This window comes from Ursus maritimus, unplaced genomic scaffold, assembly GCF_017311325.1.
Source record: "Ursus maritimus isolate PB19 unplaced genomic scaffold, ASM1731132v1 scaffold_31, whole genome shotgun sequence".
Classification (NCBI taxonomy): Eukaryota; Metazoa; Chordata; class Mammalia; order Carnivora; family Ursidae; genus Ursus; species Ursus maritimus.
This window is the reverse complement of record NW_024425675.1, coordinates 27,848,092-27,865,990: the sequence shown is the minus strand read 5'-3', so window position 1 is coordinate 27,865,990 and position 17,899 is coordinate 27,848,092. Positions and strand designations below refer to the sequence as shown.

At 45.2% G+C, this 17,899-nt stretch overlaps 1 protein-coding gene across 2 annotated transcripts in view; it reads left to right on the top strand.

Annotated features, from left to right (window-relative positions):
* The window catches only part of FBH1 (F-box DNA helicase 1), a 48,949-nt gene that overhangs the window by 9,156 nt on the left and 21,894 nt on the right, over positions 1-17,899 (top strand). For both annotated transcript variants that reach the window (XM_040645458.1, XM_040645457.1), the window contains exons 2-10: positions 1,564-1,719; positions 3,863-4,464; positions 8,448-8,578; positions 8,684-8,819; positions 10,921-11,111; positions 13,588-13,680; positions 14,050-14,144; positions 16,137-16,305; positions 17,013-17,235. In XM_040645458.1, the coding sequence (XP_040501392.1) occupies positions 1,564-1,719; positions 3,863-4,464; positions 8,448-8,578; positions 8,684-8,819; positions 10,921-11,111; positions 13,588-13,680; positions 14,050-14,144; positions 16,137-16,305; positions 17,013-17,235 (1,796 nt within the window). The remainder of the gene's footprint in view (positions 1-1,563; positions 1,720-3,862; positions 4,465-8,447; positions 8,579-8,683; positions 8,820-10,920; positions 11,112-13,587; positions 13,681-14,049; positions 14,145-16,136; positions 16,306-17,012; positions 17,236-17,899) is intronic.

The following is a 17,899-nucleotide window of genomic DNA, read 5'->3' as shown; positions in this document are numbered from 1 at the left end:
TTGTTAAGTAGAGTAAGCAGAGGGTATATTTGTGTGGGGTTTTATGGTTCAGTGACTGTTTGTGGGTGTGTTTTCTCATTTAAGCGTTGTAACACCTCCAAATCTTAGAGAAGTAAGTGAGGGGAGGTCCGGCAGCTGCTGTGTGGCGGGCGAAGGGCTCACACCGGTGCCCCTTCCTCTCGCTACACTTGCTGCTTGGATCCCTCTGGGCGGGTTTGTAGAGACGGCTCAGTGCCTTCACGGTTCTGCCTGCCCTTAGCCTCTAAATTCACATAGGTAGAAGGTCTCTAGCAGCCTTTGAAAGGGGCTTGTACACCTATTTTTGCATGTAGAAATCATTATTTTAAAGTCTTAAAATATTCATGAAGATTTTTTTCCCTAAAACTTCTGTTTAAACCTTCAAAGAATGAACTGAAATTTGGAAGGATCATTTCTGAAGAAGCTAAGGGCCGAGGGAGATTAATGATAAAAAAAAAAAAGTAAATCGTGCTGGTTATACTCATGAGTGACGTGGTTTTAGACATATTCATGCTGTAATTTTGAGTGAGAGTCTGGCATCTGACACTAGAATTTCCTCGAGTATTTTTAGGACCTGTGAAAATATGGTACTGACAGGAATGGATTTTATTCTTTTTTGACCATCTTCTGTAAAGGATGACTCTAATTCTGTTTTATCTATTCTTGTTCTCTCTCTCCTTTTTCTTTCTTTTTTATGTGTAACTATTCAAAATGTTTAACATTTAGTATAACCGTTCTATTTAATGCCACAAGGAGGTAGTTAGATCTTACATGTCTTAACAGATACAGAAACATGAAGTCTTGGTTAAATATGAAAAGGGATTACCTGATAGCAAATGGCTCATGTAAAACTACATATGTCAGTACTCTCGAGACAGAATTCTAGGTGCAGTTGCTGCTCTAATGCGTTGCTAAGGGAGGGTGTGAAGTTTCCTCCTCTGAAGATCCTCAAGAGTGGGTTTGATTCTTCTACTTGGGGGCATCAGTCCTTTCCCCTTACAACAGTGCCAGTACGGAGATGCCCTGGGGGCTGAGAGGTGTACATGGTGGTCCCCTGCGGGAATTTACAGGGACTATTCCATTAGTCACTGCATTCTGCTTCGGAGACCCGGAGAAGCTAGTATATACCGGGAATGATGAATGAGTTTATTATTGCAAAGCTATAGCCAGCTCTTATAAATACTTAGAGTTATTATGGGAACATGAATGGCCTGGCTAAAGTCAAGGAAAAGATGTTGGAGCTCAACTTACGCATTAGTGGCAACTTCTTTTTGAATAAACTGTTCATGATCACGGCTTCCAGAAGGTATAATAAATAAAAAGAATCATTTCAGGATCTTAGGATTTTTAAATTCTAAGGAGGAAATGCTAAGAGACTAGGAAATGACTAAAAGTGGATAGGAATGTAGGGAAGAAAGAAAGGGCTGGCTGGGGTGGTCCACAGTCACTAGATTCCTGAAAATTGAGTATAAGCTTCTGGCTCACTTGTAGAGTTGGTGATAACTAATGAGTGTCCCATTTCTTCTGCCCGTTGGTACAAAACAGTGAGACGGTTTAAACGGAAGCACCTTACAGCCATCGACTGCCAACATTTGGCTCGGAGTCACTTGGCTGTGACCCAGCCCTTCGGTCAAAGATGGACCAACAGAGACCCGAACCATGGTCTCTATCCTAGACCCAGAACAAAAAGAGGGACTAGGGGTATGTCTTCTAAAAACACCTTGCATTTCTGAATCTGTAGTGTGTGTGACCTTTGACTATCTCCTGGTATTTGTAAATCTTGCTGCTGTGATTCTGTACTCCTGTTGCAATAGTTTGACACGTTTTCCATTATTGGTGACTTTCCGTGAAAATGGCATCCTACAAAAGCGCTTGGCCAGAGCCCCAGGAAAACGTGGCATGACGAGTTGTGTTAGCTTGCCTTATTACAGCGTGGTGGAAGACATGCACCAGCGTCACGCTCTTCCCCTCCAGAGCCGCTGCGATGTCCTGGCTCCAGCGGGCCGTCACTAAGCCCGCTGTGCCATTAGTTTTCTCCAAAATGCCCCCGTGCCATACTTTCACGGTGGATTGTGCTCTTTGTCACCTTGTACCTGGCTGCTGCAGGAGCCCTCTCCTTGCCTTCAAGGTGTTATTTCTTCCAAGTCAGCTGGATCGTACAGCAATACCCTTGAGTTCCGTTTTCTGTCCTGCCACTCAGGCACCTGCCGTGAAATGTTTCCCTCTTACTATTACGGACACAAGCTCAGACTTGCCATTGCCTGGTATTTATTATTAATTACACGCAAATTCCACTTCTGGCACTTTGGTTTTCTTATTACCCATCTAGGTGCCAAACGAATTCCTACTTTTGTTAGTAATACCGGTCAGGAGAGTGCTGATTACCTTATTTCCCTTTGATGTATTTAATTTCAGAGTCCAACTCAGCTCTTACCTAGTCATATTTAACTATTGTAATACATGTTTATTACTCTTTGGAACTACCATAACCGACGTATGCGGCAGTTTTAAACTCGGTGATATTTTGTTTGTTTTGTGTGTTCTGTCATGAGTTCTTCACTGACAAGGACTTTGTCAGCGTGTGTACATTTCCGTGTGGAGTCCTGGCATGGAGCCCATAGCAGGCTCTTCGTGGATATTGGTGTGAAAATAGCACAGTTAGAAAATACCAGGATTTCACCCGGACTGTTGCCTTCGAGCCCTGGGTTTCTATCATATTGCCCCAGAGTCAGTTATAGTTTTTTCTTCTAAGACAGAAAAAATATTAAATCCTATGAATTCTATTAAAGGCTAACTCTAGTCATGTTCCTCTCTCTTATTTTCCACAGTAAGAATTCCGGCTACAGCCACTTCAGGAAGGAACCATGTATTTTCTTATATATTGATAAGGCGTTTAAATACTTCACTGGCACTTTACAATAGGGCTTAAAAATACAGTGGTGATGTGTGAAATCACCGTTTGGACTGCCTTAAGTGCCTGAAAGTCTGAGATCAGGGACCGTGTTTCACTTTCTTTCTTTTTTTTTTAAAGATTTTATTTATTCATTTGACAGAGAGAGAGACAGCCAGCGAGAGAGGGAACACAAGCAGGGGGAGTGGGAGAGGAAGATGCAGGCTCCCAGTGGAGGAGCCTGATGTGGGGCTCGATCCCAGAACTCCAGGATCATGCCCTGAACCGAAGGCAGACGCTTAACGACTGAGCCACCCAGGCGCCCCCGTGTTTCACTTTCTGTTTGTCTCAGAATCCTAGGTGCTGATTGAATGCCTGTGGAATAAATGTGTGGACTATTTAGGTATCACCCTTATCATATGAAGAGAATTCTGACTCCCTGCTTTTTATTTTAAAATCAGTTAATGTGTCAGCTTCACAGGAGGAGATAAAAATAAATTAAAAGGGTTTTAACTGAGGCAAAGAGTAGGTTTTCCTGAATCCTGATAACTGAAGCATTTTCTTTTCTACTTACACAAACTTAGATTTTGTGTTGTATGAGTAAGGCAGGAGAAGTGAGTTCTTGTAAGTGGGTGTGTCCGTGTGAGTAGTTGTTGACGTTCTATCTGTCCATTCGGGTGTTCAGTTTGTATGTACCGCAAGGTAGAACGTGGTCCTCAGACCATCTGGAGACTCGTGTCTGTCTCTTCCCATGTATGTGTCTGACTACGTGATAGAGCCAAACAGAAATATTTTCTGGATTAAGCTGTATATACAATCAGTTGACCAGTAGCTAGATTCTTGTCTCTGTTCTCTATTGATGTACACTATTAAAAATTAGCTTTTCTCATTTGGATCAGCAGTGGGTCAGCGGTCCCTCCTATCTTGTTTGTTGTGTTTGGGTTCTCTGTCCAGGTCAAGGATGTCAAAGATACGACACTGACTTCTTCCCAGCTGGCCAGCAGCGGCGCATCAATGACATGGCCAAAAGCAATTCTGTGGGCCAGGACACCTCTAAGGACTCGGAGGGGGAAATGATCTTTGCTGCAGAGAGCAACTGTGCGCTGCCTCAGGAAGGTGATGGGGAAGCAAGACTGGGCTCCTCAGGGTCTGCTCTGCCTGCAAGGAAGCGGTCTCGGTCCTTTGAGGACGACAGGAATCAAGCTACGGGGACCAGTCCGTGGGATGGGGTTTCTAAAAAGACTCCGCGGCATCGTTTGTCCCTGTCATGCGCAAGACCCAGGGAAACCAGGCAAGAAGCCGAGGGCTGTCTGTCTTGGTGCTCTGCGGAGTCTGGAGAACCTGGCCAAGAAGTGGAGGACGTTGGTCCTGATCCCATTCCTGACTCTTACTATGGGCTTCTTGGGACCCTGCCTTGCCAAGAACCCCAGAGCCACATATGCAGCCTGCCCAGTGAAGTCCTAAGGCACATCTTCGCTTTCCTCCCCGTGGAAGATCTCTATTGGAATGTGAGCCTAGTGTGCCACCTTTGGAGAGAGATCATCAGTGATCCACTGGTATGTAGACCGCTTGTGGCTCTGTGATGCTTTCTCGAAAAGCACACAGGATAGCTTCGCTTAAAACAGACCTCAGATTTTATTGTTTCTTCAGAAATGCCTCCAGAATAATACCCAGATTGCCTGGAGGCATTTAAGGCTTTCCATGTTTGTTCTAGTGTTTGTTTATACCCTCGTTGCCCAGCTCTCAAGATACCCTTGTATTCTGGCCACCACAAGTGATTTTCTGCATCCCAACCATAGGCTGCATATTCCTTCCCCTCTGTAGGTTGGTGCAGCTCCCCCCGCCCCAACCATATAAAGGGCCCCTCATATCTCTGTTGACATCTCATGTCTTTAAGGCTTCACTGTCTACCTAGGAAAGTGAAATAGAAGTTTCTCACTTTCTCTTCCTTGTGCTTCTATAGCGATTTATACCTCTGTTTGAAGCTTATCACATTCTGTATTACGGTTTAGAGAACCTTCTGCCTCCTTTTAAAGATTTTATCTATTTGAAAGAGGGGGAGAGAGAGAGCATGAGCCGTGAGCAAGCAGGGGGAGGAGCAGAGTGGGAGGGAGGGGGAAGGGGAAAGAATCTCAAGCAGACTGCCCTGAGCGCAGAGCTGTCTTGGGGCTTGATCTCGTGACCCCGAGGTCGTGATCTGAACTAAAACCAAGAGTTGGACGCTTAACCAGCTGAGCCACCCAGGTGCCCCTCTTTCTTCTCCTTTTAAATTATTGGCTCATGGATAGAACCCTGCTGGTCCTATTTGTTTTTGCATTCTCCATTGTGCCTCATGGTATTTTATATATAGTAGGTGATTCATAAATGAGTCTTGTGTGGAATCACCCTGGTGTCTCTCTTGCCATTGATAGAGTGGGCAGCCCACGCTCTCAGAAGAGACTTCCTGGTGCTGACCTCATCCTGTCCCTACTCTGGCACCCTGCCCTTCTGTTGGTGCTTCAGTTACACTTCTTCCCTCCCAGCTGTGGGCTCAAGTGTCAACCCGAGGACTGGGAGCATGTTTTGCTTGGCTTATGATATCCCTTAGACTAGCCATTGGGGATAAACCCTAGGAAAGAAGATGAACTCTCCCTTTAAATATAGTGAAGTTTGGAAATTTAGGGATGGAGGGGTGCCTAGGTGGCTCGGTTGGTTATCTAGGACTCTTGGTTTTGGCTCAGGTTGTGGTTTTGGGGTCATGGGATCTAGCCCCGCATCAGGCTCTGCGTTCAACACAGAGTCTGCTTGGGATTCTCTCTCCTCCTTCCCCCTCTTCTCTTCCCCCCTATCTTGCATGTGTGCTCTCTTGCTCTTTCTCTTTCCCTCTCAAATAAATAAGTAAAATCTTCAAAAAAAAATTTAGGGATGGAGTGCAAGGTGAACATATCAAGACTTAGTACATTTTTCTTCTAAGCACGAAAGGTTCTGGATGAAATTTCATATCACTCTTGCTCCATTCTTTGCTTAAGGTCTTGTCTCCTACTTTCTGAGAACTGTCTCTCTGCCTTTGGATGTGAACTCTGTTTTGTGTCATAGTATTTCTTCCCACTAAACTGAGATGTCTCCCGTGTGAACTGAGGAGTCACAGATGGGGATAAGTGAGTTTTCTCCATTTTGCTTGAGAAGATCTGGGGAAAGATATCCCAGCGAATATTCTGTTTACCTCTTGAAATGGTCGACTGACAAGGATGCGATGTATTTATTTCCAGTGATCTGTCATAGCTCTCATTTTCCTTCCATTGCTCATAGTATCTTTCTCTGGCTTTGATTAAAGGTTATGCCGGCCTCACAGAATAAGTTTGGAGGTTCTCCCTCCTCTTTAGTGTTTTTGGAACGTTCGAGAAGGAATGATGTTAGTTCTCCTGAAGGAATTAATGCTTAGTGGAATTCTCCAGTGAAGCTCTCTGGTCCTGGACTTCTCTTGGTTGGGAGGTTTTTGGTTACCCGCTCAGTCATTTATTATTGGTCCGTTCAGATTTTGTTTCTTCATGAGTCAGCCTTGGTACGTTGTCTTCTAGGTTGTCCAATTTATTCGTGTCCTTTTATTTCTGGTATCAGTTGTAATGTCCCCCTTTCATTTCTGATTTCAGTTGTTTGAATCTCCTCTTTTTTTCTTAGTCTACAGAAGGTGTTGTCGATTTCGTTGATCTTTTAAGAAAACCAACTCTTAGTTTCAGTGATTTTTTTTTTTTTCTTCTGTTTTTTTTCTTCTCTATTTCATTTATCTCTGCTCTGGTCTTTATTATTTCCTTCCTTCTGCTCGCTTTTTTTCTAGTCCCTGTAGGTGTAACGTTAGGTTGTTGATTTGTGGTCTTTCTTCATCTTTAATAGAGGTGTTTACGACTATAAACTTCTCTCTGAGCATGGCTTTCACTTCATCCCATATATTTTGGCATGCTGTGTTTTTCTTTTCATTCGTCTCAAGGTATTCTCTAATTTCTTATGGTTTCTTTTTTGACCCATTGGTTGTTTTAAGAGTGTGTTGTTTAGGGGCGCCTGGGTGGCACAGCGGTTAAGCGTCTGCCTTTGGCTCAGGGCGTGATCCCGGCGTTATGGGATTGAGCCCCACATCAGGCTCCTCCACTATGAGCCTGCTTCTTCCTCTCCCACTCCCCCTGCTTGTGTTCCCTCTCTCGCTGGCTGTCTCTATCTCTGTCAAATAAATAAATACAATCTTTAAAAAAAAAAAAAAGAGTGTGTTGTTTAATTTCCACATACTTGTGGGTTTTCCAGATTTCTTTCTGCTACTGATTTCTAGTTTCATTCCATAGTGATCAAAAAGGATACTTTCTATAATTTCAATCTTTTAAAATTTGTTTTTTTTCCTTTTCTTAAAAAAGATTTTACTTAAATTCGTTTAACGTATAATGTATTGTTGGTTTCAGAGGTAGAAGTCAGTGATTCATCAGTCTTATATGACACCCAGTGCTCATTAGATTTCGTGTCCTCCTTCATGTCCATCACCCCGTTACCCCATTCCCCCACCCACCTCCCCTCCAGCAACCCTCAGTTTGTTTTCTGTGATTAAGAGTCTCTTATGGTTTGTCTCCCTCTCTGATATCGTCTTGTTTTTGTGGCCTAGCATGTGATCTGTCCTGGAGAGTATTCCACGTGTACTTGAGAAGACTGTATATGCTGCTGCTGTTGGGTGGAATGTTCTGGTCTGTCTGTTAGGTCCCGTTGGTCATCTGTTGTTCACATCCTCTGCTTCCTTACTGATCTTCGGTCTGATTGTTCTGTTCATTCTTGAAAGTGGAGTATTGAAATCCCCTAGGACTATCTTATTGCCGTCTGTTCCTCCCTGTGGTTCTGTCTGTGTTTGCTTCCTTCATTGAGGGGCTCTGATATTTGGTACATTTATATTTACGATTATTATATCTTCTTGGTGAATTGGCCCTTTTATCATTATATAATCTCCTTTCTCTTGGAATCATTTTGGATGTAGAGCCTTTTTTTGTCTGGTATTAGTATAGCCACAGATTTTTTTTTTAATGATTTTATTTTTATTTACTTATTTGATTGAGAGAGAGAAGAGAGCATGAGCCAGGGGGGAGGGGCAGAGGGAGAGGGAGACAAGCAGACTCCCCACTGAGCAGGGAGCCTGACGCAGGGCTCGATGCCAGGACCTGAGATCATGACCTGAGCTGAAGGCAACGCTTATCTGACTGAGCCTCCCGCCCAGGCGGCCCCCAGCCACAGTTCTCTTATTATTTGATCTTCATTGAAACTCTGAGCTGTTAGTGTCGTGACGAGGGAAATTGAAGTACTAGCTTTTCCCAGATTCTGTATCAGATTAGTGTTGGAACCAAAATCAAGATCTAGTTCTCCTAGTTTCCAGCCAAAATGTGTGTAATGTCTCTACCCTACTTGCCCAGCTTTTGAATTGTGAGCTGTAAGTGCTTTTCAAGTGTCAGAAGATTGTCTGTATATTTGTGGCTTAATCTGCTGTCTCATGGCCATTGCCTTCATATTATTGTGGATTTTTTTTTAAACTATTCAGTTCATTCCTTGGAAAAAGCTGTATCATCGCTACCTGATGAATGAAGAGCAAGCCGTGAGCAAAGTGGATGGCATCCTGTTGAACTATGGTATAGAGAAGGAGTCAGACTTGTGTGTGCTGAACCTCATCCGGTGAGTTGCCTTTCTCCTGGGAGGAAGACCGATTCTGAAGTCCTTTCCCATGTGTTAGCACTTAGGACCACCTTTCTCACGGACTCTGCTGTGAATGTCGTACAGCTATACGGCCACCACTAAATGCTCCCCCAGTGTGGATCCTGGACGGGCGTTATGGAGTCTGAGGGATCACCTCCTCCTTCCCGAGGCAGAGGCGTGCGTGCGTCAGCACCTCCCTGATCTCTACGTGGCTGCTGCGGTGAGTCAGGGGGCTGTGAGGGATTGCAGGCCAAGGAGACACCCTTTCTCATCTCGAGAAAGTGTAGTGGTGATTCAGTCTGGCTGAAGGTTGTTTTACATTTATTTTCAAAATCCCCCCCCCTTTTTTTTAAAGAGAGGGAGTTGAGGGGCAGAGGGAAGGGGAGAGAATCTTAAGCAGGCTCCATGCCCAGCGCGGAACCGGACACTGGGCTTGATCTCCCAACCCTAAGGTCATGACTTGAGCCAAAATCAAGACTCGGATGCTTAACCGACTGTGCCACCCAGGTGCCCCTCAAAATCTTCCTTTAATCTCTGCTTTGAAGCCTTAATCTTGTCATTGGTCCCCTTATGGAAATAACAGGCCACATTGTTATAGATTCTTCAATTTGGAAGGAATTTTAAAAAGCAATATTTATTTATTTATTTTTAAAGATTTTATTTATTTGAGGGAGAGAGAGTGAGAGGGCACAAATAGAATTGGGACAGAGGGACAGGGAGAAGCAGGCTCTCCACTGAGCAGAGAGCCCAGTGTAGGGCTCGATCCCAGGAACCTGGGATCATGACCTGAGCCGAAGGCAGACGCTTAACTGACTGAGTCACCCAGGCGCCCCTTAAAAAGCATTTAATCCAATTTCCCATTCTGTGGAGGAATCTTCAGCAGAGGATGGTCATCTGGCCTCTGAAAGCTTTAATTAAGAAGGATTTCTTTACGAGGTAGCCTGTTCCATTGGCAACAGTTGGTTTATTTGAAAGAACTAGAGAAATGAAGGTTTTTACTAGACACTCATGAGTTGGTGGGAAGCTAGAAATAGTCTTCAGTTTCCTGATTCAGCCTTTTTTTTCTTAATAAGAAAAAACTGCTTAAAAATAATAAGATGAAAAGACACTAAAATGCTCACCATTCCCATATCTTTGGGTGTTGATATGACAGACGACCTTTTATTTTTTTTTTAATTTTCATGTATTTATTTGTTTTGAATTTATTTTTTTTAAATTCAATTCATTAACATGTAATGTGTTATTAGCTTCAGACGTAGTGTTCAATGATTCATCAGTTGTACCTGACTCGGTCTTGTGGCTCCTTACCTAGATTAGGGATTCTTAAAAGGAATCCGTGTGCACCCTCAGCCTGTGCTCTGCAAGCTGCAGAGGGCTGGACATCCAGCCATGTGTATTCTTTCTGTCTTTAGTGAAGTGATTGCTGGTGATGGTGGGGTGAGATTTCGAGGACCCCGAAATTATAACTGGGATGCCTGTAGTAAAGTGAAGAATGAGAAAGATACCTTTCTAGTATTTGACTATTTCCGTGTTCGTGAACACTTTCTTAGATACTACTAAACAGAGTGTATTGTGTCCATAGTAAATTTTTAGTCATTTATTTAATATTAATTAAAACATCAATATTATTTAAACATTAATTAACCTAAATAATAACATGAAGTAAAGAGTCGATTTTTTTTTCTTTAAAGATTTTATTTATTTGAGAGAGGGAGTGAGCGAGAGAAAGCGTGATGGGGGGAGGGCAGAGGCAGAGGCAGAAGCAGACTCCGCACTGAGCAGGGAGCAATGTGGGGCTTGATCCAGGACCCTAGGATCATGCCCTGAGCCGAAGGCAGGTGCTTAACTGAATGAGCCACCCAGGCCCCAATAAATAATAGATTAACATCTTAATGCCAGGGAATTGTTGGTCTTGGTTTTGTCCCCGAAAGCCTGCTGTCTTCTTTTGCGTCTTCCTTCCCTTGTGCCTCCCGGGTGGGCACCGTTGCATGGTGACCTTGCTCTGGCCCTGTCCAGTCTCTGTAGACCTGAGAGCTCACGCTGCCCTGGAGAGGAGTGGTGGGGAGGTGGGCGTATCCTCTCTAGGCAAGGTCCTAGGTTAGATCCTTTATTCATGTTTTTTAACTAAAGAAAACTAAGAACCCAAATGCAGAAGTGATGAGAAGAAGGAAATCCAGGGTGAAAGGAAAAGTTGCCGTGTTTCCAAATGTCCTGTGGAAAGTTTGCACTCGGCTCAGGCAATCTGAGACTTGGCTCTCTTCGCTGGTTGTCTGACGTGTTCTGGGTCTTTCCTCCCCTCCCCGGTCCGCCTCCCTCCACAGGGTGTCAACGTATGGGCTCTGGTGGCGGCCATCGTGCTCCTGTCCAGCAGTGTGAATGACATCCAGCAGCTGCTCTTCTGCCTCCGGAGACCCAGCTCCACCGTGACCATGCCAGACATCACCGAGACCCTGTACTGCATCGCTGTGCTTCTCTACGCCATGAGGGAGAAGGGGATCAACATCAGCAACCGGTAAAGCCGTGGGGGGAAGAGCCGAGGCCCTGGTAGAGGCAAAGGCCGGCGCTGGCTGCGAGGCCCAGCGCTAGTACTGGGCGAGCCGTCAGTCTCACAGGCCCCCGCCGTGTCCGTCGCGGTGAAAGGCAGGTGCTGTGAGCATCAGACGTGCTCTGCACACGTGAAGTGCCACGCGGCCGGAAATAGCGCTGAGGCAGGCGGACACGCAAGGCTGTCGAAGCCTGACGTGAAGTCCCCTCACCAACAGGAGCCTTTTTTCTTCCTGCGTGGCTTCATTTTCCTAGGAAAGCATTAGGATTTGGTGCCTCCATTTCTCTTTTGGGACGGGATGTAAACCTTGTGGCTGAGTCTCGCCTGCCTCGCCGTCTCTAGCACGTGGGTGGCTTATTGGGAGTGACCGTCGCGGTTTCGCTCGCCAGCAGGTGTGCACAGGTCAGCTGGCAGGGGGCCAGCAGCTCTGAAGCACGTGCTGCGCGTCCCGGTTTCTCAGGCATTCAGGATGTGCCGGTGACCGAGTCGGCCGCTGTTCTAGTCCTCCTGGTGGACTGTGTGATCCAGGGAGGGGAGACAGGTACTGCGTAAGGAAACGCGTGACACAAGAACGTGTAGTGAGTGGAAAGTGGTACAAAGAAAAAGAAGTGGGTGACAGGCCAGGGAGGTGGGGAGCACCACGTTAGATGGGGTGGGTGAGGAAAAGCCTTTCTGAGGAAGTAACATTTGAACTAAAACCTGAATGTCAATTTTAAAATGACATTTTAAGACTTGAGAGCATTTTAGCAGAAGTCATAGATAATTTCAGGGTCCAAAGACAGGAATGAATTTAGTATATACAAGGAAGAGGAGTAGTCCAGTGTGGCAAGACTGTAGTGAAGAAGAGGGAGACCGAGCCATGGTTACGTGGGAAGCGTAACCGGCAGTGGCCAGACGAGGGAAGCTGATGTAGGCCACGGGGAGAAGTCAGAATGAAGTCCCAGCTGTGAAGGGCAGCTGTCAGAGGGCCCTGACGCCCGACCTGGAGACAGGCAGTGTGCTTCTGCCGCCCGTCCTGGGGAGGCGGAAGGCCCAGAGAGGATTTCCTTCCTCTGGAACCCCTGAGCCCTAAGTGGAGCATGGCTGGGGGCACCATGTGAGCTGTGGCCCAGTCGTCCTTGCTGGAGTTCAAGGATGGAACATGCATGCTCCAGAAATGTCAGTCTGAGTTACGTTTCAGTTTATTAAATGTTGTTTATGTTGTATCCACATCATGGCATTGAGGCATGGGACAAGGAGCTTTAGGGTTAATCGGGACAAGACAAATACACAAATGGTAAATAACGTTCTTAAGTGCAAATACGAACCTACAGGTTCTGTCCATGTTCACAAGGATGGAGAGGAGGAATGGAGGGTACGATATGTTGAGTTTTGTTGTGTTTATGTATTTCTTCCTGCTTATACTTGGGAGGTAATATGAGCGGAGACTGAAGTGTTAATCTTATTAAAGGTATTTGTGGGTGCTCAGAGGTCACTTTCCCTCTGGGGCTGGGGAGCAATGCGCTAAATGTGGGTACTTGGTGATGAGGGAGAAGAGTTTGGGGTCCGTGTGAACGCAGAGAGCTTTGGAGTGGCTTGTTAGCGGGCTGTTTGCCCATTTCTGGGGCCACTGCTGAGTGCTCTGTGTCATCTTGGGCCCCTCTTGGTGGCTTGGAGGCCATTTTGTTTCCAGTCCTTGGTAATCATATCTTGTTCTCTGTGTAACACCCTTCCTTTGGGACCTTTAAAGATAGCATGTTCTTCGTGTTTCTACACCAATTATCACCTTACAAGTAGCAGGGAGCAGAACAAAGGAGTCTGAGAAAGATACGATGACATTAAGTTGATGTCGAACAAGAATCGCACTGATCAGAGTAGAATTTACATTTGTTTTCAGCTGGTTCTTTTTTTTTTTTTTTAAGATTTTATTTATTTGTTCAACAGAGAGAGTGTGCATGTGCACACAAGCGGGGGGAGGGACAGGCAGAGGCAGAGGGAGAAGCAGGCTCCCCACTGAACAAGGAGCCCAATGCAGGACTTGATCCCAGGACTCTGGAATCATGACCTGAGCCTAAGGCAGACACTTAACCAGCTGAGCCACCCAGGCGCCCCTCAGCTGGTTCTTAGTGCTTTTGTAATTATTTGTCTCTTAGGATCACAGCTAGTGCTTTGATCCCCAAACAGCATGTCCTGGTCTCTCTGCCACTACACACTGGAGCCAGGCAGCTTTTCAGAGCTGGGCTTTCCAAGAGGGCTTTGGTCAGCTCTAGGTATATTTAAAATCTTTTCTTTTCTTTTTTCTCTTCTTTTCTTTTCCTTTCTTTTCTTTCTTTCGTTTTTCCATAAAATGGTGGTAGGTATTTTCCTTTTAGAAATGGTAGGGAGTCCAGGTACATCTAAGGGAAAACAAGATAGAGATTGTGACTTAATTTGAAAATCTCTAAATCTGCTTTCTCCCTATTAGGATTCACTACAACATTTTCTATTGCCTGTATCTTCAGGAGAATTCCTGTACTCAGGCCAGAGAAGTTACAGGGGAACCGTCGGTTTGGCCAGGGTATGTATATGGGTGCGTGTGTGTGTGTGTGTGTGTGTGTGTGTGTGTGTGTGTTTTGTCTTCTAGTCTCGGTTCCTTCTTATACTTAAGGAGGAGAGGGGTTTTGTCTTACCAGTTTCATGGAGGTATAATTTACATTACATAAAATTCACCCATTTTAATTGTACAATTCAGTGATTTTCAGTAAATTTATTGAGTGTGGACCCAGCATCATAAACTAGCTTTGGAACATGTTTATCTCCCCAAGGGGAGGCCTTTCGTTTGGTTAATTTTGTTCCTCTGATCGGCCTGTTTGCTTTGTGACAGTCCATCACCTGCTCTTTTGAATTCCTTTCTATTTTTCTAATTTCTCTTCTGTAATGATTATAGCAAGAAAACAACCATCCAACTTACACACGAGCAACAGCTGATTCTGAGCCACAAGATGGAACCTCTCCAGGTGGTAAAGATTATGGCATTTGCAGGTAAGGGAGCTCACCATTCCTGGACTAGAGAGTCAGGTTCAAGCCTCTTATCCCTGCATCCCTCTTCCTTGCTACCTGCCAGAATTTCTTTACCTTGGTCTGTTACCCAACTATTGCAGTTAAATTATTAAATTAAATTAAATTAATTTATTTACGTTTTTAAAAAGATTTTATTTATTTGTTGGTCAGAGAAAGAGAGAGTGTGTGCGCACACAAGCAGGGGGAGCGGCAGAGGGAGAGGGAGAAGTAGGCTCCCTGCTGGGCAAGGAGCCTGACGTGGGACTTGATCCTAGGACCCTGGGATCGTAGCTTGAGCTGAAGGCAGATGCTTCTCCGACTGAGCCACCCAGGCGTACCAATTAAATTATTTTAAAAGCAGTTAAGGAATGCTTGGTTTTTTTCTTCCTTTTTTTTTTTTTTAAAACCACTCCTGGGCACATCCACAGTGGAGTTCCTGGTTGGACAGATAGTTCATAGGAATTAGTTTGTGAGAAAGATGCTGTCAGGATTGACCCAGGCCATCATTTATCGTTGTCTACGCTCAGACACTGATTGCTCACAGAAAGGCAGGCCATGTTTCCGTAGCTCCCTGATTTCTGTCCGGTAAAGTCAGGGAGGCTGTCCCTGCATTGGATTCTAACCTACATTCCTAAATACGCAGTCTGTAATTCTCCTGCCTCAGTCAACTAATTGTACTTGCAGTCTCCTAAAGTACTTGGTTATCCTTTTGTCTGAGCCTTTGCTCATACTGTTTTCTACCTGGAATTCCTTCCTGCTTCTTTCTGCGTAAATGTCCTACTACGAACAACAGCAGCCATTCGTTCAGCACCTGGCACCGTGCTAAACCCTAACAGCATTCTGGAAGGTCGGTTAGTTACCTCTGTTTTACAGATGAGGATTTGAAGCTCAGAGAAATTACAATGACTTGCCCCAGGTTAAATAAGCGAATAAGTGGAAGAGGTAGAATTCAGAGCTGGGTCTGTTTCTCTCCAAGAGCATGCCTCCCCCCACCCCTACCCGCCTTCTTTGCCTTGCTGTGTCTGACTCCCATCATTGCTGTTTCTTCTTGGTGGAGGCCTCTTTAGCCATTTGAGTCCCACGTGATCTCTGAACTCGTACTGTAACTAATCATCTGTATTAGCTGATTGGTACCTGATTATTCAATAAGTATAGCCAACACACACATTCTATAAATGCTTCTACGCTATGTCATTAATCTTCACAGTAGCCCTGTTTGGTAGGGAAAGAGGCACTATTTTTCTGCTCTTACAGGTGAGATTTTTTGTTTCCAAATTCACTCTCTCTTTTTTTTTTTGTTCTGTGTTGTCATTATACTCTCATTTTGTTCTAATTGTTTCAACTGTGTTGGTTTTGTATTCCCAATGAGATTGTAGTACCGGAACCTTGCTTTATGGTTTTGTTTTGTTTTGTTTTGTTTTTTGACATACTCCCAGTGCTTAGCATACAGCTGAGCATGGAGTAGGTGCTCATAAGTGCTTGTTAAGTGAACGATAACTGAATAAATGAAGGGTGGAGAGGCAGGGTACACTGGAGAGCTCAGAATGGGCCGGAAGTATCCTTCAGTCTCACTTGCATGCTCTTGCCATTGAAGCACTACTGATGCCTAGGCCAGCAATAGCTACTCTTACTGAGTTCCTCTGCTGGTTACCTTGATGCTTGCCTTTATCCTGCCAGACCCTGCAGGGTCAGCGTTGCCCATGCGTGGCTGAGGAGCACGATGATAGTCAGTGAGGTCGAGCGGCTCGCCACTCACTGCTCAGCTAGAGCCGGCCAGAGCCACGATCTCAGCCCAGGTTAATCTGGCTTAGAATCCGCTGCTCTTTTCACTACACCTTATCAGTATTGAAAAACTTGTCACGGTCTAGTTTCAAGCAAGAGGCAAGATAAGCATGAATAAGACCTGATTAGGGCATCCTTTGGAACAGTTTTTCCTGGTCAGAGGGTCACCTCCTTTCCTCTTGGCTTCCCCAGGCACCGGGAAGACCTCTACCCTGGTCAAGTACGCTGAGAAGTGGTCTGAGAGCAGGTTTCTGTATGTGACATTCAACAAGAGCATCGCAAAGCAGGCCGAGCTAGTCTTCCCCAGCAATGTCATCTGCAAAACCTTTCATTCCATGGCCTATGGACACGTCGGGCGGAAGTGAGCATTGCACTGCCACCATCATTGTCTAATTCCTGGTTTTCACGTTGCGGTCATCATGATTGCATATGAGCTTACACACAGCAGCACTGAGAAAATGGAATGCTTTCAGCTCCACTTATAGGCAGGCGATAGAAAGATATTTAGTGATTTGCACTTTTACCTTGTAAAAATGTGTTGTTTGCAAATAATAGTATCTTACTGAGGTGAGCATTCTCATTTCTCTGGAACTGAGGCACAGAAAGTGCCCGTGACTGATCTGGAGTGCAGGCCCTCAGCAGTCTGACAGACAGGCTTCCCTTGGACGAGGTAGGGAGGGGTGGGGAGAAGACTCAGCTGACGGGCACTTGCCCAGGCCTCTTGGGGCCTCTGAACTAGAATTCCCTTGGATGGGAGGACTTCAGGGACTCGAGTGTCCCCCTGGGGACCTCTTGGAGTCTAGTCCACACCATGGAGTCATAGCATCTGCCGTGAGCCACTTCATCTTTTGGGTTATTTGAGAATTCCTGAAAGCCAGATGAAGCCATTTCCAATCCTGCATGGACCTTGCTCAACTTCTCTGGCTTTTGTTTACCCCTAACCTGTTGTGACATTTAAGGTGGCCAGGTGGTGTCACTGTAGGAAGGGGCTTGGAGTGGGGGGAGACACTAAATACCACATTGCAGTGGTAACAGTCAAATACTGTTCATTTGGGATATGTGTTGCAGGTACCAATTGAAGAAGAAATTGAATCTCTTCAAGTTGACACCCTTCATGGTCAATTCTGTCCTTGCTGAAGGGAAAGGTGGATTCATAAGGGCCAAGCTAGTATGTAAGACTTTAGAAAACTTCTTTGCCTCGGCTGACGAAGAGCTGACTATTGATCACGTGCCTATCTGGTGTAAGAACAGCCAAGGACAGAGAGTCATGGTTGAACAGAGTGAAAAGCTGGTGAGTATCTAAATATCTTTAGTAGTGGGGATCGAGGATAAATGAGAAGAGCTGACATGATACACTGTTCTGCTTGTCTTTGATTTCTTCAGAACTGCTGGCTGGAAGTCTGACTCCCAGACTGCAGGCCCGTCATGGTAGCTGGGAGGGGTGGTGTTTTCTGTGAAGAGGACTCACAGACATTTTACTTAATCTGCACACTGGTCCTCTTAATTCAACACATGAGGCTCCTTCTACCCAAGGTTTATAGGAGCATGTCATTGAGTCTACAAGATGTAGAATTTAAAGATATGGAATCTCTTTTCTGATTTTTCTTGTCTCTTCAGTCATTGGCCATTCTTTGTACGACTTAGTGGTCAGTCATAAATCTAGAGAACTAATCCAGCCTTTTCTGGTTCGTCATATCTTGTGCTCTTCCCCAATTCCCACCTGCCCCAGATCTTGTACTCTTTGAGCGATTTTCTGTTACTGGGCTTGGTATGGCCCAAGCTTCTTACTCATCTCTGCACTTGACATTGTTCAGAGGCTATCGTGGAGCCGGAGGAAGGTTAGGGAGGTGACTGCCCCTCACCGTGCTGTGATGGTGCCTTTGTTCAGACCTCTGTGTATGAGAATGAAAGTGATGTCAGGAGGTGTCTTTTCCAGGGTCTTAAACTATGACTTG